The following is a 25,370-nucleotide window of genomic DNA, read 5'->3' as shown; positions in this document are numbered from 1 at the left end:
TGAGCAACTGCTGAACAGTTTTCTAAAGTGCCTGTACCATTTTGGTTTCCCACTAGCAGTCTATGAGAGTTGCAGTTGATCCACATCGTCACCTGATCATTATATTTGTTTTTAAAACAAATTTAGCCTTTCTCGTAGGTGTGTAGTTGCATCTCGTGGTTTTTGCCACATTTTGCATTTCTGTAATAGCTGATGATGTTGAGTATCTATTCATGTGCAAGTATCTTTTTAAATGAAGTGTCTGTTAAAATCCATTTTTAATTGGATATTTATATTGAGTTTTAAGAGGGCTTTATATAAAAAGCAATGGAAAAAGTCCTTTCTTTCAGATATGTGTTTAGTAAATATCTTCTCCCAGATTGTGACTTATCTTCATTGTATTAAAGTTTCTCTGAATACTAGAAGTTTTAAATGTTTGATGAACTCTAATTTAGCAATTTTTTTCATATTGATTTAATTTATTTATTTGGTTGTGCTGGGTCTTAGTTGCAACAGATGGACTCCTTAGTTGCGGCTCATGGTCTTCTTAGTTGTGGCATGTGAACTCTTAGTTGCGGCATGCATGTGGGAACTACTTCCCTGACCAGGGATCGAACCTGGGCCCCCTGCATTGGGAACTGGGAGTCTTAACCACCAGGGAAGGCCCTTAGCAATTTTTCTTAGATGGTTTGTGCTTTTTTGTGTCTTATCTAAGAAATCTTTTTCTGAGACCCCATTGTGTAATCCAAAATCATAAAGATTTTCTCCTATGTTTTCTTCCGGAAGTTGTATAGTTCCATTTAGGTCTATGATTCATTTTGAGTTAATTTTCATATATGTTTTGAGGGAAGGGTCAAGTTTCTTTTTTTTTTCCGTTAAAAAATATCTATTTCTGTAAGACCCTATTGTGACAGTTCATTACACAGCTTACTGCACCCTAAATTGTACCATCGCCCCTCCAGTATGGCAAGCTAATAGAAAGTTTTCGTTATGCCAAGGCTAGTTGAGGGGGTTGCATGAGATTAGTATGCGGAAAGAACCCTGCATTTAGCAGTCTGTTCCAACCATCTTTGTCAGGTCAGCTGACAAATGACTGTCTTCACCATGCCATCACTCATTGGTCACTGCTCTAGCCTCATCTTCCTCAGCCTCCAACAGCATCTGCCACAATTGTGATCCCTCTCTTGTCAGCTAGATGTCCTCCTCTCTGGATATTAAAAATTATTTCCCGGGGCTTCCTTGGTGGCGCAGTGGTTGAGAGTCCGCCTGCCGATGCAGGGGAGGCGGGTTTGTACCCCGGTCCGGGAAAGATCCCACATGCCGCGGAGCGGCTGGGCCCGTGAGCCATGGTCGCTGGGCCTGCGCATCCGGAGCCTGTGCTCCACAACGGGAGAGGCCACAACAGTGAGAGGCCCGCGTATGGCAAAAAAAAAAAAAAAATTTATTTCCCTATGTAACTACAATACTGTTAACACACAGTATTGGAGAAATTAAATTCCTGCACAATAATATTACCTAATAAAGAGTTACTATTCAATTTTCCCCAATTCTCTCTCATACAATATCATTTCTTTTAACAGCTTTTTGAGGTATAATTGACATAGAGTAATCTGTGTTCACACACACACATACATACACACCATGAAGACATCACCACAATCAAAATGTCCATCACCTCAGAAAGTTTCTTAACGTTTCTTCGTAATTATTGCTTCCAGTCGTTCCTTGCCCTTTCCAGTCGCCATGCAACCATTGATGTGCTTTCTGTTTGCATTTTCTAGAATTTTATGTAAATGCAATCATGCAGTGTATACTTTTTTTAACTGGCTTCTAAGCTCAGCATGATTATTTTAATCTTCATCCATATTTTTTTTATATATCAGTAATTCATTTGTTTGTTGTTGTATAGTATTCCATTATACGGATGTACCCCAATTTATCTATTCACCATTAATGGACATATGAGTTGTTTCAGTCTTTGTCTATTACAGATAAGTTGGTATGAATATTTCTGTACAAGTCTTTGTATGGATATATACTTCCATTTCTCTTGGGTAAATACCTACAAGTAGAATGGCTGGATCATTGGTAAATGTATGTTTAAGTTTTTAAAAAATACCTATTTTCCATAGTGGCTTGATCATTTTACATCTCTACCAGCAGTGTATGAGAGTTGCATCTTCTTCACATTGCGGCCAACACTTGCTATGCTCAGTATTTTTAATTTTTGATAGTTTAATAGGTGTGCAATTTTTTCTCACTCTAGCATCCCTAATGATTAATCTTGTCAAACATCTTTTCATATGCTTATTTTCCATATGTATATCTTTGAATCTTTCTATATTTTTCTGGAGTTTTGAGAGTTCTTTATATATTCTTGAAATTAGTCCTTTATCCAATGTGTAAGTTGCTAAGTATTTTCTCCCATTCTGGGACTCATCTTTTCATTCTCTCAGTAATGTCTTTTGTAGGGCAGAAATTCTTAATTTTGATGGTGGCTTATGTATCTTTTTTTTTTATGGATTATGCTTTTGGTGTTTTATCTAAGAAATCTTGCCTAACTCAAGGCCATAAAATTTTTCACTTGTTTTGCTCTAGAAGTTTTATAGTTTTATGTTATACATTTAGACCTTTGAACCAATTTGAGTTCATTTCTGTATATGGTTTGGATGGAAGTTGTTTTTTTTTTTTTGAACTGGATATTCAGTTGTTCCAGCATCATTTGTTGAAAAGACTATCGTTTCTCCTCTCAAATGCCTCTGAACCTGAAAGTCAGTTGTCCACATCTCTGTACTTCTGAACTTTCTATTCTGTTCCTTTGATTTTTTGTGCATCTTTACACTACTATCACAATGTCTTGAAAGTGTAGCTTCATAAGCCTTGAAATCAGTTACTGTTCTTCAACTTTGTTATTTTTCAACGTTGTTTTAGTTATTCTGAATTTTATTTCCAGATAAAATTTAGAATTAGCTTGCCTATTTCTACAGAAAAGCCTACTGTGATTTTGATCTATAAATCAATTTGGGGAGAATTGATATCTTATCAATATTGAATCTTCAGATCCATGAATACGTTATATCTCTCCATTTATTTAGGTCTTCCTTAATTTCCCACGGTAATATTTTACAGTTTTCAGTGTGCAAGTCTTTTACATATTTTATCAGATTTATTCTAAGTATTTTATATGTTTGATTCTATTATAAGTAGTATTTTAAAAGTTTGATCTCTGATTGTTTGTTGAGATAAATTAATCTTTTTGTATGTTGATCTTGCACCCTGCAAACTTGATAAACTCATTTATTAGTTCCAGTAGCAATTTTGTAGATTCTATCAGGTTTTCTACATAATCATGTTATCTGCAAATAAAGATAGTTCTACTTCTTCCTTTCCATTCTGAATATGGCTTATTTTTTGTTGCCCTATTGCACTGGCTAGAACCTTCAGTGCAATGTCAAATAGAAGTAATGAGAGTAGACATCCTTGCTTTTGTCCTGATCCTGGAAAGAAAGTACTTTGTCCTTCACCATTAAATATGATGTTTGGTGTTTTGTAGAAGTCATTTATCAGGTTGAGGAAGTCTCCTTCCATTCCTAGTCTACTGAGGGCTGTTTTTTTCTTTAATCAGGAATGGATGTTAGATTCTTTTCATTGTTTTCCTGCATCTATTGCAATGATTATGTCATTTTTCCCTTCTTTTCTTTTCTTAATTTGTTTATTTATTTTTGCCTGCTTTGGGTCTTCATTGCTGCATGCAGGCTTTCTCTAGTTGTGGCGAGCAGGGACTACTCTTCATTGCAGTATGCAGGCTTCTCATTGCGGTGGCTTCTCTTGTTGCAGGGCACGAACTCTAGGTGAATGGACTTCACTAGTTGTGGCACATGGGCTCAGTAGTTGTGTCTCACAGGCTCTAGAGCACAGGTTCATTAGTTGTGGTGCACGGGCTTAGTTGCTCCGTGGCATGCAGGATCTTCCCGGACCAGGGCTGAAACCCATGTCCCCTGCACTGGCAGGTGGATTCTTAACCACTGCCCCATCAGAGATGTCCTGATTTTTCTTTTTTAGTGTACTAAGTTGGGTAAATTGATTTTCAAATATTAAACCAACCTTTCATTCTTGAGATAAACCCAATTGGACATGATGTATCATCTTTTTATATAATACTGGATTTGATATGCTAAAATTTTGTTAAGAATTTTTGCCTCTGTGTTCATGAGAGATACTGGTCTATAGTTTTCTTGCAATGTCATTGTCTAATCTTGATACGGTGAAAGTTGGCCTTATAAATAAGTTGGGAAATATTCCGTTCTCTTCAACTTTCTGGTAGAGTTTGTGTAGAATTGACATTATTTTATTCCTTAAATGTTTGGTAGAATTTATCAGCTAAGCCACCTGGACTTGAAGCTTTCTTTGTTGGAAGGTTCTAAACAGCACATCCAATTTCTTTAATAGCTGTATTCTATTTTTTTTTTTTTTTTTTTTTGCGGGGCCTACTCTTCATTGTGGTACACCCGCTTCTCACTGGATGTCTTCTCTTGTTGCAGAGCACAGGCTCTAGGTGCATGGGCTTCAGTAGTTGTGGCACACAGGCTCTTGAGTGCAGGCTCAGTAGTTGTGAGGTACAGGCTTAGTTGCTCCGTGGCATGTGGAATCTTCCCGAAACAGGGACCGAACCCATGACCCCTGCATTGGCAGGCAGATTTTTAAACACTGAACAACCAGGGAAGTCCCTATTCCTGTATTCTTAATCTTTTATGTAGATCCATATTCCAATCTGATGTCATTTTTCTTCTGCTTGAAAATACTTCTTTTAACATTTCTTAAAGTGAAAGTCTACTAGTAATGAATTCTTTTAGCTTTTGTATGTCTGAGACAGTCTTTATTTTGCTTTTGTTTTGACATATTTGGGTATAGAATTCTAGCTTGATAGAATTCAATTCACTACTTTAAAGATGTTATTCCACTGAGTTCTCATTTACATTGTTTCCAACAAAAATTCTGCTGTCATTGTTATCTTTGTTCCTCTGTATGTAGTGTATAGTTTTTTCCTCTTGCTACTTTTAAATTTTTCTCTTTATTGCTGGTTTTGAGCAATTTGATTATTTTTTGTGCCTTGGTGTAGTTTTGTCCATGTTTCTTATGCTTAAAGTTCATTGATCTTCTTGACTTTGTGGCTTTATAGTGTTTACCATTTTGGAAACATTTTGGCTATTATTTCTTCAAATGTTTGCATTTCTCCTCTCCTTCATGGACTCTAAGTACACATGTATTAGGCCACTTGAAGTTGTTGCACAGCTCACTGATGCTCTATTAAGTTTTGTTGATGTTTAGTTTTGTTACTCTTTTTGTTTCATTTTGGATAGTTTCTCCTACTATGCCTTAATGTTCAGTGACCCTTTCTTCTGCAGTGTCTAATCAGCCATTAACCTTTCAATATCTTTTTCATTTAGACATTGCTTTTAATCTCTAGAAGCTCAATTTTGGTCTGTTTTACCTTTTCCATGCCTGTACTTAACATTTTCAGTTTTTAGTCTAGGTTTTTTCACATATGAAATACAGTTATAATAACTTTACTTCAGGTATAATAACTTTTTAAATGTTCTTTTCTGCGAATTCTAACATCTATATAGGTTATGGGTTAGTTCTCCTCACTATGGGGCATATTTTTCTACTTCTTTGCATGCTTGGCAATTTTTCATATGATCCCAGATATTGTGAGTTTTAGTTTATTGTGTGATATATATATTTATATTCCTATAAAATGCTTGGGCTTTGTTTTGGGTGAAATTAAGTTACTCAAAACAATTTTATTCTTTTAGGTCTAGCTTTTAAGATTCGTTGGGTAGGAGTCCAAGTAGCCTTTAGTCTGGCGCACATTATTTGCAACTACTGAGACAGGTCTTTTCTGAGTATCATGAGGTTTTCCAGTCTGACTTGTAAGAACAGGTACTATTCCTACAACCTTGTGTGATATCCAGTTATTCTTATTATTAATCCTTTCATGTGGTCCTTTTCCTGGCATCAAGTAATTCCTCCCACAAATGTACTGACAAATACTTTGTTGAATTCTCAAGAGATCCCTCTGCATATCTGCAGACTTCTTTGTCTGTGCACTTCTTTTGTCTCTGATACTCTGCTTTTTTTTTTTTTTTTTTTTTGTGGTACACGGGCCTCTCACTGTTGTGGCCTCTCCCGTTGCGGAGCACAGGCTCCGGACGTGCAGGCTCAGTGGCCATGGCTCACGGGCCCAGCCCGGCATGTGGGATCTTCCCAGATCGGGGCATGAACCGTGTCCCCTGCCTTAGCAGGTGGACTCTCAACCACCGCGCCACCAGGAAAGCCCTGATACTCTGCTTTTTGAACTCTAGTTACCTTGGTTTTCCCAGACTGTCAGCTCCATTTCGTCAGTTTGGGAGTCCACCAGTCTCTGCCTGGACTTCTCTTCCCTGTACCGTGACCTGGAAACTCTCTCAGAGAAGTAAGTTAGGGCAATTATAGGGATCACTTCATTTATTTCCCAACTCGTGAGGATTACTGAACTTTATTGCCTGAGGTCCAGTTTCTTGAAAAGTGTTTTTTCATATGTTCTGTCTTATTTTTTCATTGCTTCAGGTGCAAGGTTAAATTGGTCCTTGTTACTTCATCTTGGCCAGAATCCAATAACATTCCTTAAGTGTGTTTTGCTTTGATACAGGGTCCAAATAAGATTAGGCATTGCATGTCTTGTCTTTGTTTCCTTTAATCTACAATATTTCCCTGCTATTTTTTTTCTTGGTCTTTTATGACATTGGCATTTTTGAAGAGGCTAAGCCAGTTGTCTTATAAATTGCCCAACAATCTGGATTTGTCCGTTTCCTCATTAGATTCAAAGTAAACTTTTTGGGGAAGAATACTATATAGGTGATGTAACCTTCATACTTCATCACTTCAGGTGGCCCAGTGCTAAGTTTGATCACTTGATTAAGGTGGTATCTTCCATATCTCTCCATTGTAAAGTTATTTTTCCCCTTGGTAATTGAAAAATAATATGTGGGGTGAAAGTTTGGGATCAGTGAAGATCCTACTTTCAAACAACTCTTCACATAAATGTGCATCAATGATAATCCTTGTCTGAATCGATTATTACATTGATAGTTGCCAAATGACACTTTCCTAATTCTATCTTTCCTTTTCCATTTATTAGCTGACATTATTCTATAATGAAGAGCCCCCCCCCACTTTCATTTTGAGTATCATTATGAACTCATGTGCTTTTTTTTAAGTTAAGTATGTTATAACTTATTATAATGATAATGTTATTCTTTGGAATGTTCCTTTTGTCCAGATTTGGCCAAAGCGACCTCTGTTATTGTTTAACCACACGATGCTTTTCTATTACTACTTTTCTATTACTAGAATAATTTCTAATATATTACTACTCACAAATAGGACCTGAGAAAGGGACTCCAGAAGGTGCGGTCTTATTCAGACTCTTCTTAGAAGTGTGCCTTCTTCCTGTGTACTCTCAACCCAAAGTGAGGCTTTCGGGTTGGAAAGAGATACTTCGGATTTAAACTACAGATCAGTGTCACCCAATGCTAATCCCTATTCCCTTTTTTCGAGGCATACCATACCTACTGCCATCCTAATCCTTCTGTTGGGCACCTCTCTCCTCCTCTATATTTATTTACAACAGTCAAGAGCAGCAATTGGCCAACCGGCCCCTATCCAGTTCTGCAGTCCATACGCCCCAAGAACTTCTTTTTGCACTGGTCTGTGGTGGCCTTGGCCTACCTCTTCTACCTTCTCAAGTAACTCTTTTACCACGAATTTAATTACCTGTGTTTCCATTTATAGGATCTTACCTAGCCGTATGGCCTGCTGCCTCTGCCAATTTAAAAATACCATTGAGGTTGTCTGAAAGACAGTCAAGCTGCGTTGTGACAGTGAATGCCTGACAGACGTCACACGTTGTGGTGAGTCTCAATTGTGGGATAATAAATTTTTAATTATTTAATATTTTTATTTTTAATCAATGATGATAAATGTTAAAATTCATGATGTAATTGCATTATTTCAATTCATACTTTCAGAGTTCCAGCTCCCTAAGTTTCTAAGAACTACCCCTTTGCTAAAAATCAGATTCTTGGTTACATTATTAAGCTAATAATAGCTCAGTTACATTGTCAGCTTAATAATGTAACTGATCCGCATACATAAAGGGACAAGAGAAAGGAATGGATGAGGGAAGGGAATTAACATTAATGGCCTCATATCCTATGCTGTGCTCTGTGCAAATGAGAACTTATTGATATAGTACATCACAGTTTGTAAACTGATTTTATATACATTAGGTCTCAAGTACCCTTTGTCTTACAGGACAGGTGTAAATATATTTTTGTTTGTTTCTGCAATTTTATAAAGAGTACAAGCGATGCTGTTTTATGTCCTCTTTGGAGCCTGAGAGTTTCTGGTTCCATAAGCAGAAGCTGCTACCTAGCCCTTCTAATGGAATGGAGAGCTAGTTTATTCTTTGGCTGTCAAGCTCTGAACTTGCTCTGAATCTCACGCTTTTCTATCCACAAAACACTCAGGGGCTTTCAACTCTTTTTCTATATATTAGATTTATTGGCACTAAGTATTTGAAAAGCGCGCGTGCTTATGTGCAAGCGTAGTCCGCTTGCGCCCCGAGCAGCGCACGTGCGGTGACGGTGGATTGGTGCAATTGGTACTTTTTGCGCTTCCCATCGGGGGTGACAAAACCTTGCTGGTGTGGGAGCTGAGCTCTGGACCCACCCCCGAGGCTTTGCAATTGAGCCGAGCCGGAGGGGAGGGAAGGGTGGAGGAGGCCGCCCCGCGCCCCAGTAACTGGGCGCCCCGGGGTACTGCTTCAGTACCTCATCTGCCTGTGGTCTCCGCTGAGAGGAATCTTAGTTCTAGAGACGACCTGAGCAGTCAGCTCGCCCCCATAGATTTTTGAGAGTTAGTCCCCAACAGAAGGCATTGCCTCCTAATGCATCTCAAAGCTTAGGATTTCAGAGGGAACTTGTTCATGAAATGATAAGTGTTTGGAGTAGCAGGCTCACCACAGTTACCTGTGGCGAAGGGCTGGGGGAATATAAGGGAATGGGCGGTTTGGTTTCCTGGGCCTGAAATTTACTGCACTTTCTTAGTGTGAGACCACCCTAGAGCATTCTCTGTTCACAGTCTTCTCCTGGTTTGGCCTTCTGTATTCTGTCTGAGTCTTCCCAAACTCAGCAGTGGGCTGTCCTGGGTTCTCTGCCATCATCAAGTTTTATTCAGCAAGGGATGCCCACAGAGCCCAAAAGGCAGGGACCAGAAGCAGCTTTTTCACACATCTCCAGTGAAGGTGGGTCCAAATGTGGAATTCCTCGCTCTACTGGGATGAAGTGCTGAATTTAAAACTAATAGGCCATCTGGAAATCCCTGGTGGTCCAGTGGTTAGGACTGTGCACTTTCACTGCTGAAGGCCCGGGTTGAATCCCTGGTCTGGGAACTAAGATCCCAAGGGGAAAGAAAAAAAAAAAAAAAAACGACTAGCGTTTGTACAGCACTGCGGTGTACAGAATGCTCTCACATGCAATGCTCCACTGATCCCCCAGTTCCCCAGTTGTTTTTTTCTTTTATTTTAGATGAAGAAACTCGAACTCAGGATGGTTAAGTGACTTACTGAAGGTTCATGACAGTAAATGTGGAAACTAGAGGCCAAACCCTAACTTAACTGATGTTAAACCCCATGTCATTTTATGCTGCCCCTTAATTTAAGAAATCTTCACAAGAATCTTCCTTATATATACATTTATGTGGATTTTAAATGTGTGAGGTTGACAAAAATTTTTTAAATTAATTAATAAATTTATTTATTTATTTTTGGCTGCGTTGGGTCTTGTTGCTGCATGCCAGCTTTCTCTATTTGCGGCAAGCAGAGTTTGCTCTTCGTTGTGGTGCGTGGGCTTCTCATCGCGACGGCCTCTCTTGTTGCGGAGCACGGGTTCTAGGCATGCGGGCTTCAGTAGTTGTGCCTCACGAGCTCTAGAGCACAGGCTCAGTAGTTGTGGCACACGGGATTAGTTGCTCTGCGGCATGTGGGATCTTCACGGACAAAGATCGAACCCTTGTCCCCTGCGTTGGCACCCAGACTCTTAACCAGTGTGCCAACAGCGAAGTCCCGAGCTTGACAAACTTTTGTCAGATGTAAGATAAAGGAGGCTTCATCATCCTCATCACTCTCAAACTGCCTATTAAGAACTCACTTCAGATTCCAGAAAATGGTTAAATATTCTTTAATGCATTGTAGAAACCTTATTCCATATTAACATGCCATCCAATTTTAGTTCCCCAGAATTAACATTTCATTATGTTAAGGACCTTTTCAATTCCTCTGAATAAGTGAGTGAGGCTTAGATTTCCCAGACCTTTCCCTGTATAATTGTGTGTCTTCTCTGATTGGCTTCTTGCTCCAGCTACTTCCTACTGACCTTGCTGCCTCTTCTCATCCATATTTCTATACTCATTGATTTCACCTTTATTGAATCTGAGAACTCTCCTCAGATGTGACTCCAGGTACACTACCTCCCACTTCTGTACCCTGTTTAACACCCTCTTCAATCCTGGCTCTAGTCCCCGGGATTGAAATGATTTTGTGTCAGACATTCTTTAATTTGCGGACCCTGCTACCATTTCACGTACCACTCAGATATTACAGATGGTCCTGGAAAGATTATGCAACAGTTACTTGGTATCAATTGTGAGTAATGAGTTCTTTTCTTATATTGGACATTAAGACCATTCCATAAGTGTAGGTTGTGAGGTTTTCACAGCATAAAGCCCGTCTCTGATAGAGTTATGAAGAAAAGGTTCTCCAAGTCACTATAGAGCTGAGAGGAAAGGGCATTCGTATTAGATTTCTTTATTTAATGCAGAGCTTTAGTTTACTACCCACAACCCCAAAATTTTTCCCTACTTTACTTATGCGTTCTTTTTCAATTTTATTTATTTATTTATTTATTTGGTTGCACCGGGTCTCAGTTGCAGCAGGTGGTCTCCTTGGTTGCGGCTCAAGGGCTCCCCAGTTGTGGCATGTGGGCTCCCCATTTGCAGCAGGCAGGCTCCTTTAGTTGTGGCTTGCAGGCTTCTTAGATGTGGCATGCGAACTCTTAGTTGCAGCATGTATGTGAGACCTAGTTCCCTAACTGGGGATTGAACCTGGGCCCCCTACATTGGGATAACAGAATCTTAACCACTGCACCAGCACGGAAGTTCCAATTATGTGTTCTCTTATTCATTGGCAGGTATCTTCCTATCTTTTTCTCCTGTGTTTTTTATAAATACAGAAAAGAGAATAACATCTTAAAATAAAATGAAGGAAAGGCCTAATGTATCTGAGTTTTTCTCAGTAGCACGAAGGGAAAGGTTTGCCAGCAAGAACTGTGGCAAGATTATCCGAGATGTCAACTGTCTCTACTACCCAGTGGCTCAGAGCCCTTCTGAAGACTCCTAATTGTCCAGGACAGCTCCATTATGACTCACCGCACAGGACATAGCCTCCCATGTGACACTCAACATTTAAAAATTAGTCTTCATTTCTCCTTCCCTGCAGGCAGCTTCAGTTGGAGAAAGTAACTTCATGTTCTTATGTACTCATTCCTTCACTCAGTCAACAGACCATCACTCCTCTATTATATGCCAATATGTATTCTTCTTTCTGGTAACAAGGAAAGAATAATATATGGTTCCTTCAAGCACTTAAGGAGCTCATAAACTAGTGACTGAGGAAGATGCAGAAACAAATCAATAATGAATTAACAGTGCTTTGACTTTATTTGTATTATTTGAATTTTTATGACTAAATTTATATACTACACCCTGTTCAAAATGGAAATGGACCTTTAAGAAAGAAGTAGTGATGTAAAAAATCCACAGTAATATGTAAGTTATTTAGAGAGTTAAGACTGGAAATATTTGCACTCTCAAAGAAGCTTGTTAATGCAGATGAACCTCTAATTCTTTTCGTTGCTTCATTTACATTTATAAAGGTACACATATTCCCTCTTCTAACAGGGGTTAGTAACTTGGGGAGGGAGTGCTACAGGTTCAGGTCCTAATTCAGTGGCAGGTCCATCTTGTCTCCTCTTCAGGTCATTTTCTCAAGCCGGAGCTACAGGATGAGATGAGTAAAACACTCCATGCCTTTGCTTACCCCCAGCCCCATAATAGGCTTTTGCTGGGCTTCCTTGGTTGCTTTCATCATCACTTTCACCACCGGATGTCAGGGAACTTTCTGGTTAATCAGGGGCCCTGGAAATGATGCAGAAAAGTACTGACTTAAAAATAATAAATAACATTTATTTAGGGCTCACTGTGAACTCATTGCTTAAAACGTCCTACTTAATCTTCACAACCACTCTATAAAATTGGTATTGATGAATCTCAGGTATATCCAAAATAAATCTCTATGTAGGGTTGTGATATTTTTAGGTCTTTTATGTCTTTAGGTTCGTCTCGGCACCAGATAAAGGCGGTTCATCATAATATGCTTGCCCTAAACAGCTCCAGATGCCAAGAATTGGCAAATTACTTCTTTGGTTTCCATGGGTGGTCAAAAAGGATCATCAAGGTAAACTCTGTAGACTTTCTTTGACTAACCAGACTCCTTTCAACGTTGAACTCCTAGACTTTAGAGAGAAGAATAGAACATGGCTATAGGGAGGAGATGTGGGAGGCTTCCACATGGAAGTATCTGAGCATTGGCCTGCCACTTAGAAATAGTGATAAACTCAATGACTTGGATGGTGGTGTCCATAATTTTCTCCAGTATTTGTATGGTATATCATAAAAAATACTTGTCCATATCTAGTCATTCATTTGCAAGTCTCAGTTGATTTTGAAGGGATAGCATATCTAAACTATTACCTGGGATTACTGGAGTTTAGTTTTTATTTCTAACAACAGAATATGTTGAAGTCTAGCCTTTAATTCAAAATCCTAACAGCTTCAGGATCTTTCCAACCTTGAAGAAAGGGAAAATACAGATATTGTGACACCACTTCAGAAGCAAAGCCTGAAGTTCTTCTGTGCTTTAGAGGTGGTGTTGACTTCCCACAAGTGCAGGAGTCCCTGAGCTGGCATAGCTGAGAAACCTTTGGATAAGTTGGAAGAAGGTCTGTTTTCCAGTATGTGTGTGTGTGTGGGGAGGTGAGGCAGTGGGATTTCTCTTTTTTCCTTTCTTTCTGAAACTCAACTTTTCAGATACATCCTCACCTTTTCTAAGCAACTAAAGCCCTGGGCAGAATTGTTCTGCCCGATAATATAGGTTTTTATCTTAGGCAATACCTGACAACACCTTAAACTTTAGAATTTTAGAACTCGCTGCCTGCCAAGAAGCTTAGGAGGAGGGAAAATTAGTTATTATTATTATATTTTTGGTTAATAATTTGTTTTGTGCTAAAATAATCCTTGAAATACAGATGTCTTCTGTCCTTCAGTTATCCCAAAAAAATCATTGTCTGAAGATTGAAATAAACTCATGTGTAAATGTCCAGTCCTTTGCCTCCTATAGAATGGCCTGAGCAGAAAAATAAATGTAGATCCCTAGAAAGGGGATTCTCATTGATACTGAGATTTTTCCTAGATTCCATGGCACTTGGGCTTAGGGTTTTAAGTCAGAAGCAGGGCTGTTAGCGAATGGGGTGGAGGAGGCTCCACTATTCACCTGAGTGGGTGATGGTTGAGTAGAGTCCAGATCATCTGCACTACAACCAAATCTGTCTCACTGTATGAGTCCAGCCCTTGATGCAGAGGAGAGCAGGGTCTGTAGCAGTGCAGCCTCAGCTTGTCCATTTGAAATCTGTGAGTAATATGAGATTTGTGCCACGTTCTTGGTTTGCATTTCCCGTGTAGTATTTTAGGAACTTCCAGAATAGATCCGAGCCGTAAAAATGTGCCATGCCAGGGTATACCTGCAACGGAGACATTCACCGTACCCCAGTGTTGTGCCTGCCCTTAATCACTAAGGTAATGATCTAAGAATCACAGATGCATTTTTACTTTTAAACGTATAACCTAGAAATCAGTTATTCATATAGGCATTTTAAGTTCATCTGTTTTGGTTGGATTTAGGGTCATTATCATTCCTTATGAGAAGGAAGATAACCCAGAAGCTTGCTATTCAGAAAGCTATGACAGATGGATTCCAGAAATTGCTGATTGTGGTTTTAGGTAAGACCTTTTTGATTGTCTTGGAAGTGCTTCAGTTTCAGTGAGCAAATAAACTTATTTGAAAAGTTAATTGGATGAAAATAATGGTTATCCAAAACATTACATATTCTTTCATTCACCATATGCTTTCACAGCAACAGTCTTAAATTTGTTCTTTGTGGCATTTATGAGAAGAACGACAGCAAATATTATTGTCCCCAGTGTTTAGATGTAGAATGACTTGCCTCAATTCATACAGAAAGTGTTTGATCCAGTTCTTCCTCAGTTGCTTGCTTATCATACAGAGTAGTGTAGTGATTATAAGCCTTGGACACCTGTGTTTGAGTCCTACCATTGTCTCTTAGATTTTGTTGCTGTTGTTGTTGCAATTTTGGGTTTTTCTAGCCAGAGACCTTTGAAGGTATTTAATATCTCTAAGCTTCAATTTCTTTATCTGCATATAGGGTTAGTAATTTAGCTTACCACCAAATGGGGGATATTGTAAGAGTAAATGAGATGATGAATATAAAAAGCTTAGAACTATGCCTGAAACATAGTAAGCAGACAAAATGTATTGACTATTATTATTACCGCTGTTTTCTTGTTGAAGGGTTTATTTCTGATATATTGGGTGAATATGATTCTTATATAATAATCGGCTAAGTTTTGTGAGCCTTGAAACTGGTCATGCTATTGAATAGCGTTGATTGTGTTCCCTATCCAGTTATACAGCGGTGAGAATGTCACAGGCTGTGCCCAAAGGAAACTTTATGATTAGTAGATTCCGGCAACAGAATTGCTCCCCTGCTTCACAGCCCTGCAGGCTTAGAGACTGAGAAATCCTAGGTAAGTTGTCAGCGACCTTATTGGCTTGTAAGAGTTGACCCTGGATTGGACTTGGCCTTCCAGCCTGGGCAGCCCTTCCAGTGAAGTTTGACTATCTGGTCATCAGGCACAATCTCCATCTGCTGTCAACTCTGGATAACAACCTTTAAGAACCAAACTAAATGCCTGAGTTGTTTGTGCCTAATATGCCAAGGTACTCCTTATATGTACACAAAACCCCTTAGACCAAAAATCCTGGTGGCTCTAGCTTGCCTTGAGGAAAGCTGTATTGTCCAAAGGGTACATGGGCCAGTTTCTGCCAGTAGAGTGTTCAAATACTCTGTCTGTCTCTGTCTCCAAAGCTTTGTTCATTGTCTCTGGTAGAATTTTGGTCCCAAGGAGTAGGCACTTGCCTTGCTTCTAATAGGAAGTATCTGTTATAGTCCAGTGGTATCTCTCCCAGGTTTGAACTCACTTTGACCCCCACCTGATGCCTTCCTATTTAATTGTATTGTGATTGAACATTTTTGTTTCCACGGCTTTTAATTTCTATGTCCTTATTCCTTAGTTCTTATTTCTAAGATCATAAAGTTTTTGAACCAAAGTTGATACTTCTTATATACGTTTTCACATATAATTATAATAAAAACTGACGTGTCAGATGAGGGAACTTCTAGGAAAATGCTCTTATTTTCTGCTTTTAGAAGTCAAAAGAATGTCTAATTATTCGGTGCTACCATTGTATACAGGAAGTTTTAGAACAAGAAAACTTCTGAATTGATCCTTGTTAACTTTATTACAGAAAGTGGTAAAACAGCTGTGGCATATAGACCCTGTGAAGAGGTCACAGATGCTAGAACCGAAGAGGAACTATAGGATTTAATTCAAGTATGTGGAGATAAAAGCTGAAGGGGTACACAGCCAGTATAGCCATAATTCAAAACAACCAGCAGGATTTGGAAGACTTCAGCATATCTACTCAGCCCTGTCTTCCTTAGGAAAAGGTGAAACTCTGAAAGTGCTTTTGAGGCAGGGAATTTCTAGGACTTTTCCAAGTCCCGGGCCTTGTCTCTGGCCCCTTATTTGAAGTTTGGAGAGCAGGATTGAGGGCCACCAGTGTACGTCTATGGTTGTGGACACAGGAGAAGACACAGGCCTTTTAGAACTCCCTTCAAATAGAATTGCAGGGATTTGGGAACAAGGTAACTATGGTCTTAAGTGTGATTATGCTACACTGTCTAAAAACTATTCATACCTTTCAAGTAAGGTATATTACCCAGATCTCAGCATCTCATATGTATCTTGTGTTAAATATTTTGCCAAAGAACCTTTCTGTAAAACAGTTATACGGATGCCTCGAATTACGGATTAAGTTGTCAACATAATTTCTGAAAGAAAACATTAATGTACTGCATATAGGATTTTTATTTAAAAGGAGCAAAAAATGTGTTTCGTGTCATTGAGAGCTTAATTTTTGGCTAGAGTTCTGATCATTTAACTCACCCCAATGTTGCAAAGTTTGTTTTGAAGGGAAGACAGTAGAGAAAGAAAAGGTGGTTATGTTCTGAAAAATTTTGAAAGTTTTTTCCTGTACAAAATAATTATTTTAAATCAATTTAAATCAGTCAAGGAAACTTGAAACGTATCCATGTTTGGGCTTTAAGAAGACTAGCTTCCTATGAAATGTGAGAGGAAAGGGTTCCGTATTGATACTAAAGATTCTGCAAACCTGATTATAACAACAGATCCACTCCTAAATGAGGCCAATTTTGGAATCAGTTCCATTTAGAAACCATCATGTGCTAGGCACTGGAAATAAGGTGAAGCTCCTTCTCTCTTGGAGTTTAGGTGTTAAAGGTGTACCAGACAATTAAAAAGGAATAAAATTAAATAGATTATGAAAAGGACTGTGAAGAAAGTAAACTTCGTGCTAGTTAGAGTATTTCAAGAAAATTACTTAACATGCTGACTTTAACATTCTAACTAACTGTCTTCTCCGTATGTGCACACAGGGTAGACCTCTGAAAAGTGACACTGTAGTTTTTTCTAGATTAATGGCTCTGTTGGGACAAGTTGGGATGGGAGAAGTCTTCCCATGCTAATGTAAAGGGCCATTCACTTGGTTTTAGGCTCTCTTTCCCAGAATGAATCGCTCACCTGCCCCAAACCCCTCCTCCAGAAGTTCTGGAGTCATCACTGATTCAGTGGTGACCCCTAATAACAGAGTGGTATATGAATAATGAGACGTGAATACTGAGAGTTTGGAGGAAATGGCAACATTTTCGCATAATTGTAAGGTGTGTCCCCCTCTCGCCACCCTAACTGGTGCTCAATTTGCAGGTCAGCTACTTTTCTTGTCAGCCATGTGGCCAAAGCGAGCAAGAATGTCTCTCAGACTTCAGCTTTGTGGAGGAAGAGTTCAGATTGCCAGAACTGGATTAACACTTTTGAATTTCCCAGAATGCCAGGTCCTTTGGTTTCCTCGGGAAGCTCTGCATCCTTCCCAACCCCCCTCCACCCCTGGGCTGCTGGAGTTTGGGGCCACTCGGGTCTGCAGGGCAAATCCCGCCTCATTGTTTGGGGCCAGGGAGGGCAGGGCGGGGTTGGGAAGAGGGCCCGGCAGGAGGTAATTGTTGCCTTTGCAAGGGGAAGGGTGGCTTGCGCCCTAGGGACTCTGGGAAAAAGACCCACTCTGGTGGCGCGGATTGGATCTCCGCAGGAGCCTAATAACTGTAGCGCAACTAAAGACTTCATAAATAACGGGAGGGACGTTAGGCGGGGGCGGGGCGCGCGGTTGCTAAGGTGAGCCATCGCGTCAGCGCTGGCATAGCGGTTCAGCTCGGATGCAGGATGTGCTTCCGGATCCTCCCTGGCCTGGGTCACTGCCCCTGGAGCCGCCGCATGTTATGTCCCGGCTGCGCCATTGGTTGCCAGGACTCTTCCTCACATGGCAAGGACGGTGGCTTCTAGTCCAGGCAGTTCAGCCTCCGGAGTGGGCCCTGGGCCCCGTCCAGGTGACCCCCAACCCCCCGCGGCTGACAGAGGCTTGGTCTTCACAGTCCTCAGAACCTCTTCACAAATTGCCCCATGCCCTTACACCCCTGGCAGAAGCCGTGGGCTTTAATTACTTAACGTCCTTGTCTCCAGTCCAGATATTTGCCCCCCCTCATCAGGAGTTGACGGAGACTGAGGTTCCATACCCGGACACGGATTCGGTTGGAGAGATGCCTACAGGGCCAGATCAGTTTGCTGTTCCACATCAGGATCTGAATAATAAGCAAACCCAACATCAAAAGCTCCCACAGGCAGTTCCAGTGCTAGACTGGGATCAGAATCAGCCCTTGGTTCTCCATTCTCGACACAAAAGTAAGACTAAACACAAAGGTCTATAGGAGGCTGAAGGTCACCAGTCATTTGAAATACTTGTTCCACCTCTAGGTAGTAACAGCTCAAAACCAATGAAGTATATGGTTTCACCCCCAAACCTGAAGAAAGATCTAGTTCAGCATCAACGGCTTGACAAAACTATTGTTGGAAGTATAGGCCAATTTCAAAAAAACACTCAGGGTCTAGAACAACAGTTGCAGGGTGATTATTTAGATCCCAGTATGGATGCCATTTATCCTGAGGAGAGCATACCTAGGGATTTTTTGGGGAGCCCAGATGAACCTACAGAACCCCCTGAGGAAGCTGAAATTTCTCCATCCCAGCAGGATGGCCCAGTGCTAAGTTTGATCACTTGATTAAGGTGGTTTCTTCCATATCTCTCCACGGTAAAGTTATTTTTCCCCTTGGTAATTGATAAATATTCTGTGGGGTGATACTTTGGGACCAGTGAAGATCCTACTTTCAAACAACTCTTCACCCAACTGTGCATCAATGATAATCTGTGTCTGAATCAATTATTACATCGATAGTTGCAAAATGACACTTTCCTATTCTATGATCCATTTTGCATTTATTAGCTGACATTATTCTATACAGAAGAGCTCCCCCACTTTCCATTTTGAGTATCACTATGAACTCATGTACTTTTTAAAAAATTAACTATGTTATACCTTATTATAATAATAATGTTATTCTTTGGAATGTTCCTTTTGTCTAGATTTGGCCAATGCGATCTCTGTTACTGTTTAACCACACGATGCTTTTTTATTACTAGAATAACTTCTAATATATTACTACTCACAAATGGGAACTGAGAAAGGGATTCCAGAAGGTGCGGTCTTATTCAGACTCTTCTTAGAAGTGTGCCTTCTTCCTGTGTACTCTCAACCCAAAGTGAGGCTTTTGGGTTGGAAGGAGATACTTCTGAATTAAAGTACAGATCAATGTCACCCAATGCTAATCCCTATTCCCTTTTTTCGAGGCATACCATACCTACTGCCATCCTAATCCTTCTGTTGGGCACCTCTCTCCTCCTCTACATTTATTTACAACAGTCAAGAGCAGCAATTGGCCAACCGGCCTCTATCCAGTTCTGTAGTCCATATGCCCCAAGAACTCCTTTTTGCACTGGTCTGTGGTGGCCTTGGCCTACCTCTTCTACCTACTCAAGTAACTCTTTTACCACGAATTTAATTATCTGTGTTTCCATTTATAGGAACTTACCTAGCCATATGGCCTGTTGCCTCTGCCAATTTAAAAATACCATTGAGGTTGTCTGTAAGAGAGTCAAGCTGTGTTCTGACAGTGGATGCCTGACAGACTTCACACGTTGTGGTGAGTCTCAACTGTGGGATAATAAGTTTTTAATTTTATTTTATTTTTAATCAATGATGATAATTTTTAAAATTAATTTAAAATTAAAATTAATGATGCAATTTCATTATTTTAATTCATTCATTCAGAGTTCCAGCTCCCTAAGTTTCTAAGAACTACCCCCTTGGTAAGAATGAGAGTGTTGGTTACATTGTTAAGCTAATTGTTGCTCAGTTACATTGTTAGCTTAATAATGTTACTGATCCACCTACATAAAGGGACAAGAGAAAGGAATGGAAGCGGGAAGGGAATTAACATTAATGGCCACATATCCTATGCTGTGCCCTCTGCAAATGAGAACTTATTGATATAGTGCATCACAGTTTGTAAACTGATTTTATATACATTAGGTCTCAAGTACCATTTGTCTTATAGGACAGGTGTAAATATGTTTTTATTTTGTTTGTTTTTGCAATTTTATAAAGAGTACAAGTGACGCTGTTTTATGTCCCATTTGGAGCCTGAGATTTCTGGTTCCATAACCGGAAGCTGCTACCTAGCCCTTCTAATGGATGGGAGAGCTAGTTTATTCTTAGACTGTCCAGCTCTTAACTTGCTCTGAATCTGAAACTTTTCTATCCAGAAAACACTCAGGGGCTTTCAACTATTTTGCTATATATTAGATTTATTGGCACTAACTTGGTGACTTCCAAAATGTGCTTTCATGCCCCTGTAGCTTGAATACAGGTCTCTGTCACTGATGTAGAGCACATCATAAATAATAACACTTTGCTACTTATATAAAGACAATATTAAAAAAAAAAAAAAAGACAATATTGCTGATTTTTCAACACTTTTTTTTTTTTTTTGGTCTGTGACACACAGCTTGTGGGATCCTAGCTCCACAACCAGGGATTGAACCCGGGCCACAGCAGGGAAAGTGCCGGGTCCTAACCACTAGACCACCAGGGAACTCCCCCAAACAATTTTTTTACTAGTTGTATTACTCCCTTCTCCCCCAGAAGTGGGCAGAAAAGGCATTTTTAATTTCCTTTTACAGGTGAGGAGAAACAAGATCAGAGGTGTTAAGTGCTATGACCCTAGTGCCCCGATCTCCTCTCCCCAATTTGGGGCTCTCTGCAAGCCCATGCTCCTCCTTTCTCATGACACTTCCCTCCTCCTTTGACCCTCAGGAAAAATACTTTTAATCCTTTTGGAAGAGAAGCCCAGCTACACAATGGTATACATTACCTTCACACAGTCAGAAGCTTTGGATGGTTCCCCAAGTAAAGCTGGAAATATTAGAAGTAAAATGAAATGAAAGCAAAGTAGCCATCTGACAGAAGTTGCTTTTTCCCTTCTGCATTTTGGACCTCAAGTATTATTCCATTGATTTGTCGAACATTCCATGTTGGCCTACAATTGGGCAAATCTCTTATACCCCAGATCCCTGCTTAATTTTAACAAAGAGCTCGGGCGGACATAGTGTTTTTTTTTTTTTCTGTATAGAGCCTTCTGTTTTGAGGGCTGGGATATGTGGAATCAGGGACTGAGCAAAGGACTCGGTGGGTGGGTGGAGAAGGAAATGTCCAGATGACGACCTGTTAATGGCGGTTGTTGTCGTGGTCATCTGTGATAGTAGCAAGGACACAAGCACACTAAAGAGGTGGATAGAGGAAGGCTCACACTCCTCTGCCTCTGAGGAAGGACAGTATGGGGTATATAAATTTGAGGAGTCACAGTAGATCTGCAGAGAGTCCAGCTGAGTAGGGGAATATTTGTCTTCCAGCCTTGGAGTTTCTTCAGTTCTGGCCCCTGGGAACCAGTGGAGTAATCCTGAATATAGTTAGTATATTTCACGCTACAGAATTTTATGAGTAGATAGCCAGTTTTTCAAGAGATATCTTTTTCGCATTTTGTTGTTGCCAGTCATAGGCTTAAGTGTGTGTTTCTTTTTCTCCTAAGTGGCACTCAAATGTTGAGTGATTCCTAATTTATTTGGCTGTGGACTGACTAAAAGCTGTCCCATCAGTCTTCAATGATCAAAAACAGTTATTTTTGACAGATGAAGAAACATCTATAGGGAATGCAGAAGGATCGTTGATAAAGGCGTTACAAGCCTGGAAGAAGAACAGCAGCGAGCTGACTATTGAGTCAGAGAGGGCATCCTCAGATAAAGTGCTGTCAGCTTGTCAGGCTTCATGAACGAGCAGCTGGACTTTAATAATAGAAGTGATATTATCAGTGCACTGAATTACATACTGCCTTTTATCTCAGAGGGGAATCTAGGAGATGTGGAATCAACATTATTACCATTCATTCAACTTCTTTTTTCAAATACACAAGATGAAGATATGCCACTGGGCATTTTGAAAATCAATACAAGGAGCCCTTCTGTTAAAGCTGTACCCAACAATTCAACTAATAAAAATAAATTGAAGAAACTTCACTTTCTGGAAAATTTTTAGATGCAGAAACTGAAGAAAAATTTGATGAGGTTATAAAGGAAGAAAAACCTGCCACGCATACGCGTTCCAACCATTTAAGTACCATGTTTAAACTCTACATCTTTCAAAAGAAATTGGAAGCTGCCCAACCACAGAAAGACAGCCTAGCAAAGATTGAGATTACAGAGAAACATCTGCTGAGAGTGAACAGGGTCCTCAGGGGCCCAAGGGGCATACAGAAAATGCACCTCAAAGCAGTGGGAGATGAGAGCGTCAGGAGGAAACAGAATGCCCAGCAATCTGTGGCGAACACTGCCGAAGAAAGAAGGCTCAGGAGACCATCCCCAAGAAAGCTGAAACAGCTTCTCATGGTGCAGAGGCCCAGGAAGCTGGTGGGAAAGTCGTCCAATGCAGAGTCTTCATTCATAAAGGAACACAAGGCAGCAGGCTCCTCTTCCCTGAAACAGTACTTCAAGGGCAGGCCTTTTGCCTCCATCCGTCCAAGATCCCCATCTGAGGTTAAAAGCAAATCAAAAGACTTATCCCACACTATTTTTGTTTTAGAAGCTGTAAAGGCTAGAGTTAGAAATATTGAGGCTCCTGAACTAATCTCACCTTCTGGTGAAAAATATATCTTGCATAAAACTCAGTCTCATCGGGTCCACAGAAAACCCAAAGTCAAAAGGAGTCGAAAGTTCAGAAAGAAAAGTTCACTCAATAGAATGATGCTTGCAAGCTCTCCATTCTCTGTAGCGAGGAGTCTCATAAATTCCCCTCCACGAGAGGCTGTTTCACCTTCAAGAGAAGTGACTTCTTAGGAAAATCCTTTTCTAGCATTATTTTCTCTGTCAGACCATCCTACAGAACACACTACTTCAGAAAACAATACTGCATAAAATGTTTCTGATGAAATTGTTTCTAGAGGAAACTCTACTCTGCCAGGAGGAAACGGCCCTGGAAACACTACCCATGGGAACGTCTTCACTGCACATTCTACTGTTGCTGCAGACAACAGTATGCCAACTGTTCAACACACCAACAAAACACAATGGGAGTACCACAACACGGGCACTGAATTATCCTCCGAGCCCACAGACTTCACTTTCCCAGGGCTCACATCCCCAGGTGATCAAGTTGAAACTCAGCTAAACCAGCAGCTACAGTCCCTCATCCCCAACAATGACATGCGAAGGCTCATTTCTCATGTTATCCAGACTTTGAAAATGGACTGCTCAGAGACCCACGTGCAGCTGGCCTGTGCCAACCTCATGTCTCAAACAGGCCTCCTGATGAAACTTCTCAGCAAGCAGCAAGAAGTAAATGCTTCCAAAGCGGAATGGCATACGGACCAGTGGAAAACTGACAACTATATCAGAGAGAGCACAGAAGCCCAGAGTGAGCAGAAAGAGCAGGAGTCAAGTGAGGTGAGGATAAGCCCTGACACATGGGAGCTGGACTTTTACTCAGTTTAGGACATGGCATTAACGTGCCCAAGCAGGAATACCATGGGCTCCTAGTCTGTATCTTATCTTCAGCCATGAAACTGGCTAAGACAGTGATCTCCCACTTTGCTCGTTTAGAGAGTGTGCCACTATTCCTAGGGTAGATGAGAAAAGGCATAACACAAGATAAATAATGTGTAGATAAATAAACTGTAGAAGAAATTGCTAATGATAAGATTAATAACATTCAATTTGGCTTGTTCTTATAGAAGCTAGTCGCCTGAAAGGATTGGGTTTTATAGTATTTTAAGAATAGTTAACTATCATTTAGAATAGGATTAAAAATAGTTAGCTTTCATCCCTTCCATCTCCTTGTTTTAAAAAAACTGTTATTTCTTATTTTTAGCTCACAAAAGAAGTTCCAGGATATGGCTATAACGACAAACTCATCTTGGCAATATCTGTAACTGTAGTAGTGACGATTTTGGTTACAATTCTCTGTCTCATTGAGGTAAGGATGATAAGTAATTCAGATTCAGAACCCACAAACTGAGAATCAAAGCCACCTTTCCTCCTCCTACTACTTGATTCTTCTCTTTAATCATGAGGACTGAATACACATGGTTGGGGATGTAGGGGCTGGCCTCACTCAAAGCTGACAAAAGGTAGAACATATGAGTCCCTTCTGTAATTTGGCAAGGAAACTTCGCTTCTCATCCTACTGCTTTTTATGCCCCTACTCTCTATTCCCTTTATCCAAACCTCATAGAATTTTAACCGGGAGAAACGTTAGACAGTAGTTTGTCTCTTCCTTTAATAATAAGGAAATGGAGAAGGAGAAAGGGAAAATATCTTGCCCCATGGTCATACTGCTAGTGATTATCAAAAAGAAGAGGGTCCCTTTCCACTGAGGACTTCTCTACTGATCGCACTGTGCTTGGGCTGTGAGCTACCTTTTATGTCACAATTCAGTATACACGTACCATATGGACATAAGTAGTTTCTGAAACAAACTTATTGTGCACTCTGATGTTTTTCTCTTCTATTTGTATTCAAAAAGAGTATTTTGTGTTTCCCTGCTGGTCATGGCCTTTAAACTGATCCCACAATTCACTGACACCTCAGTGACAGCCTGCAGTATGAAAGTCAGAGAGGTATAGTAACTTTGCTCATTGGTTTCAGGTGTTTACTTGGTGTGATTCAACTTATAGGATAGAGCAGCCAGGAAAATAAAAGCACCTTCTCCCCACACCCACACCCCCAGCAAATGCTGCATGTGCGACTATATCCAAAGCGGACTGGTGTGAAGCGCATCTAGAGAGTAACGTGTTTCTGCCCAGCGCCGTTGTGCAGTGTTTTCTCTGCACGATGTCACTTGGCCAAGGACCGAGAAAGGTGAGGGGGGCTGAAAATCCTGCCTATACTCCATGCTAAGCTACATGTAAAAGTCTCCCCAGAGACACTAGAGGGCCATTTTGGACAGACACAGAGAACTGGAAGGACAGCATGCATGCAATGATTTTCAAGATCCCAGGTCTCTTGTGATTTTGGTCATTGTGATTATGGACTGAGGTACCCATTTAGTCCTAATACGACCAGAGATAACACACTGTGAGAGAGATGAAAAATGACATGTAACACTAACTGTGTGTGTTTTCCTCCAAGGGGCTTTTTTCGATTTCTGCTGCGTAAGAGAAGCTCAGGGGAAAGTGAGAGTCAGGTAAGTTTGAGGAGGAGAAAGTACTGTGGCCAGAGAAAGCAGGGGAGATGCAGAATTAATATT

At 40.3% G+C, this 25,370-nt stretch overlaps 1 protein-coding gene and 1 pseudogene across 1 annotated transcript in view; both read left to right on the top strand.

Moving 5' to 3' along the window:
* LOC132427352 (leucine-rich repeat-containing protein 37B-like) overlaps positions 1–25,370 on the top strand; it is an 87,334-nt gene that overhangs the window by 61,368 nt on the left and 596 nt on the right. The window contains 5 exon segments of the mRNA XM_060014792.2: positions 7,813–7,931; positions 21,764–21,861; positions 23,234–23,569; positions 23,994–24,098; positions 25,253–25,307. Of these exon segments, the coding sequence (XP_059870775.1) occupies positions 7,813–7,931; positions 21,764–21,861; positions 23,234–23,569; positions 23,994–24,098; positions 25,253–25,279 (685 nt within the window). The 3' untranslated portion in view covers positions 25,280–25,307.
* LOC132425533 (RAD52 motif-containing protein 1-like) lies at positions 7,994–17,439 on the top strand (annotated as a pseudogene).

The sequence above is a fragment of the Delphinus delphis genome, chromosome 1 (genome assembly GCF_949987515.2).
Source record: "Delphinus delphis chromosome 1, mDelDel1.2, whole genome shotgun sequence".
Taxonomy (NCBI): Eukaryota; Metazoa; Chordata; class Mammalia; order Artiodactyla; family Delphinidae; genus Delphinus; species Delphinus delphis.
Note: the sequence above shows the minus strand (reverse complement) of the source record. Positions and strands in the feature narration are given on the sequence as shown.